Raw genomic sequence first — 2593 nt, 5'->3', positions numbered from 1 at the left:
AGATGGAAGAAGAGAAATTTATTAATATTTAACTAAAATAAAATAAAATAAAATAATAAATAATAAAAGAAAATAAAGGAAAATAATAAATAAAAATAAAAATAAAGATTGGGTTGCCTCCCAACAAGCGCTTGTTTAACGTCGCTAGCTTGACGCCTCAACTAGTATTGGGGCTGTTCCAGCTGAATTCTTTTATTCTTATGAGTTTGGAAATTCTCATTTTTTAATACGTCTACTATATTTGGGTTTAATTGTCCTTACGCCTCTTTCTTTGGTTTCGTATTTTCCTCCAAGGGGCTGATCCCTTTTAAGTCGGCAATGGTCACATCATTCTCCAAAAATGTGAATTTGAAACGCTCGAGAAGTGGTTTTAATTTCGGATCTGGTGCCTGCACAACAGAAGTTAGAAGTTTAGTATCCATAGGAGCCAATAATTTATTAACAGATTCAAAATCATCAAACATCATTTTTGGTTTATCTCCATAAGATGACTCAAAAGTTTTTTCTACTGATGAGTCAATTATGTCGACACGGTTTACATCTAAGACTTCACTTGGGTGACTAATAGTGCCATAAACGTTAAACTTCACAATCTCCCCGTCAAACTCCATCGTGAGGGTTCCGCTTCGTACATCAATCTTAGTATTCGCAGTACTAAGGAAAGGTCACCCCAACAAGATGTCTGAAGACCCAGGAGTGTTATCCTCCTCCATTTTTATCACAAAAAAATCTGCAGGGAAGATAAGCCCATTGACTTTGACTAATACGTCTTCGAGGACACCTTCGGGATGCACAATAGACTTGTCTGCCAACTGAATGGTAACACTTATCTTTGTCAAAAAACCCGCATTAAGTGATTCATAAATAGAATAAGGCATTACATTTATGGAGGCCCCTAGATCACACATAGCCTTCTTAATTCCCAAATGGCCAATTTTGCATGAAATAGCGAACATACCCCTATCTTTGCATTTAACCGGCATTTTTCGTTGTAGAACTGCAGAAACATTCTCACCAACACTTACCTTTTCATTACCTGTTAGTTTTTGTTTGTTGGTGCAAAGTTCTTTGAGGAACTTGGCATACCGTGGAATCTGTCTAATGACATCTAACAGTGGTAAGTTGATCTCAACATTCCTGAATGTTTCGAGGATCTCCTTGTCTTCCTTATTTTTTCGACACTGATTTAATCGTCCTGGTAATGGAGGTTGGATTTTCGGCAGTGGGGGTTTCGTTCGGATCTGTTCGTCGTTTCTTGGAGTTTCCTGGGCGATTTCTTGACCAAGATTCTTGCTAGGAACTGGTTCCAGGATCTTTCCGCTTCGTAACGTTACTGCATTCGCATTCTGCCTCGGGTTTGGTTCTGTTTGTGATGGCAGTTTCCCTTGAGAGTTTAATTTCTCAATTGATGTAGTCAACTCCCTTATGGATGCTTCAGTTTTCTGCTGAAAACCCTTCATTTCTCTTTGGAAATTGAGAGTTTGCTATTGAAAATCAAGGACATTAGTTGCTAATTTATTGACCAAAGTTTCTAAAGAATTACCTGAATCTTGCGACTGTTGTGGGGCTCGATTTTGGTATGGCTGGTTATATCGTGGATTAGCCCCATAACTAAAATTAGGGTGGTCCCTCCATCCTGGGTTGTAAGTATTGGCGTAAGGGTCGTATCGTCTTTGTGGTGGCCCAGGAAAATTTCCCACAGCATCTAAATGGGCCATAGAATCGTCACACAGACTAGGGCACGCATCAGTCGTATGTTCAGGTGTAGCACATATTCCACATACTCGGGCTGGTTTCGATTTTTCTGTAACAAGGGAATTAAAAATATTAGTAAGTCTATCAAGTCTATCTTCAATGGTAGAATTACTTAGCTGGTGAACCCTTCTAGGGGGTTCAGGATTGGCTCGAAATTGCTGGGAATTTGCAGCCATTGTGGAGATTAAGTCCCTTGCTTGTTGTGGAGTCATGTTGACTAACGCTCCTCCACTCGCGGCATCTACCATATTCATCTCCATGGGTTTCAAGCCTTCATAAAAGTACTGGAGCAAAGACTGTTCCGTTATACCGTGTTGTGGGCAACTTGCACACAACTTCTTAAATCGCTCCCAATAGTCGTATAGAGTCTCTGTGTCTTTTTGCCTTATGCCCACGATTTCTCTTCTTAACTCAGCTGCTCGTGATGCAGGGAAAAACCTGTTAAGGAATAAACGAGATAGATCAGCCCAAGTTGTAATGGATCCAGGAGGTAAATAAAATAACCATTCCCTGGCTGAATCTGCTAGGGAAAAAGGGAAAGCGCGCAATTTAATTTGATCCTCAGTTACCCCCTGAGGTTTCATACTCAAACAAACCATATGAAATTCTTTTAAATGCTTGTGGGGGTTTTCATTTTGTAACCCACGGAAAGTTGGCAGTAGCTGAATCAAGCCTGACTTTAATTCAAAATCAGTATCCATAGTAGGATACGCGATGCATAGTGGCGGTTGTTCTGTCGGCGCTTCGGCCAGTTGCCGAATTGTCTGAGCCATAAGTTGAGGTGTTAAATTAGGGTTTTCGTCAACCCTAGTGTTCAGCACTTCTTCAAGGGAATTGA

At 40.3% G+C, this 2593-nt stretch overlaps 1 protein-coding gene across 1 annotated transcript; it reads right to left on the bottom strand.

The window, feature by feature from the left end:
• Positions 1-665: 665 nt before the first annotated feature.
• On the bottom strand, positions 666-1460 carry LOC107895778 (uncharacterized). The gene is made up of 2 exons (XM_016821005.1): positions 1026-1460; positions 666-830 (listed from the first exon to the last, which is right to left on the bottom strand). Exons 1-2 carry the CDS (start codon positions 1458-1460, stop codon positions 666-668), a joined length of 600 nt encoding a protein of 199 aa, XP_016676494.1.
• Between the last annotated feature and the right edge of the window lie 1133 nt (positions 1461-2593).

This window comes from Gossypium hirsutum, chromosome A10 (assembly GCF_007990345.1).
Source record: "Gossypium hirsutum isolate 1008001.06 chromosome A10, Gossypium_hirsutum_v2.1, whole genome shotgun sequence".
NCBI classification, from domain to species: domain Eukaryota; kingdom Viridiplantae; phylum Streptophyta; class Magnoliopsida; order Malvales; family Malvaceae; genus Gossypium; species Gossypium hirsutum.
The sequence above is the reverse complement of the archived record's forward strand: the minus strand, read 5'-3'. Positions and strand labels throughout refer to the sequence as shown.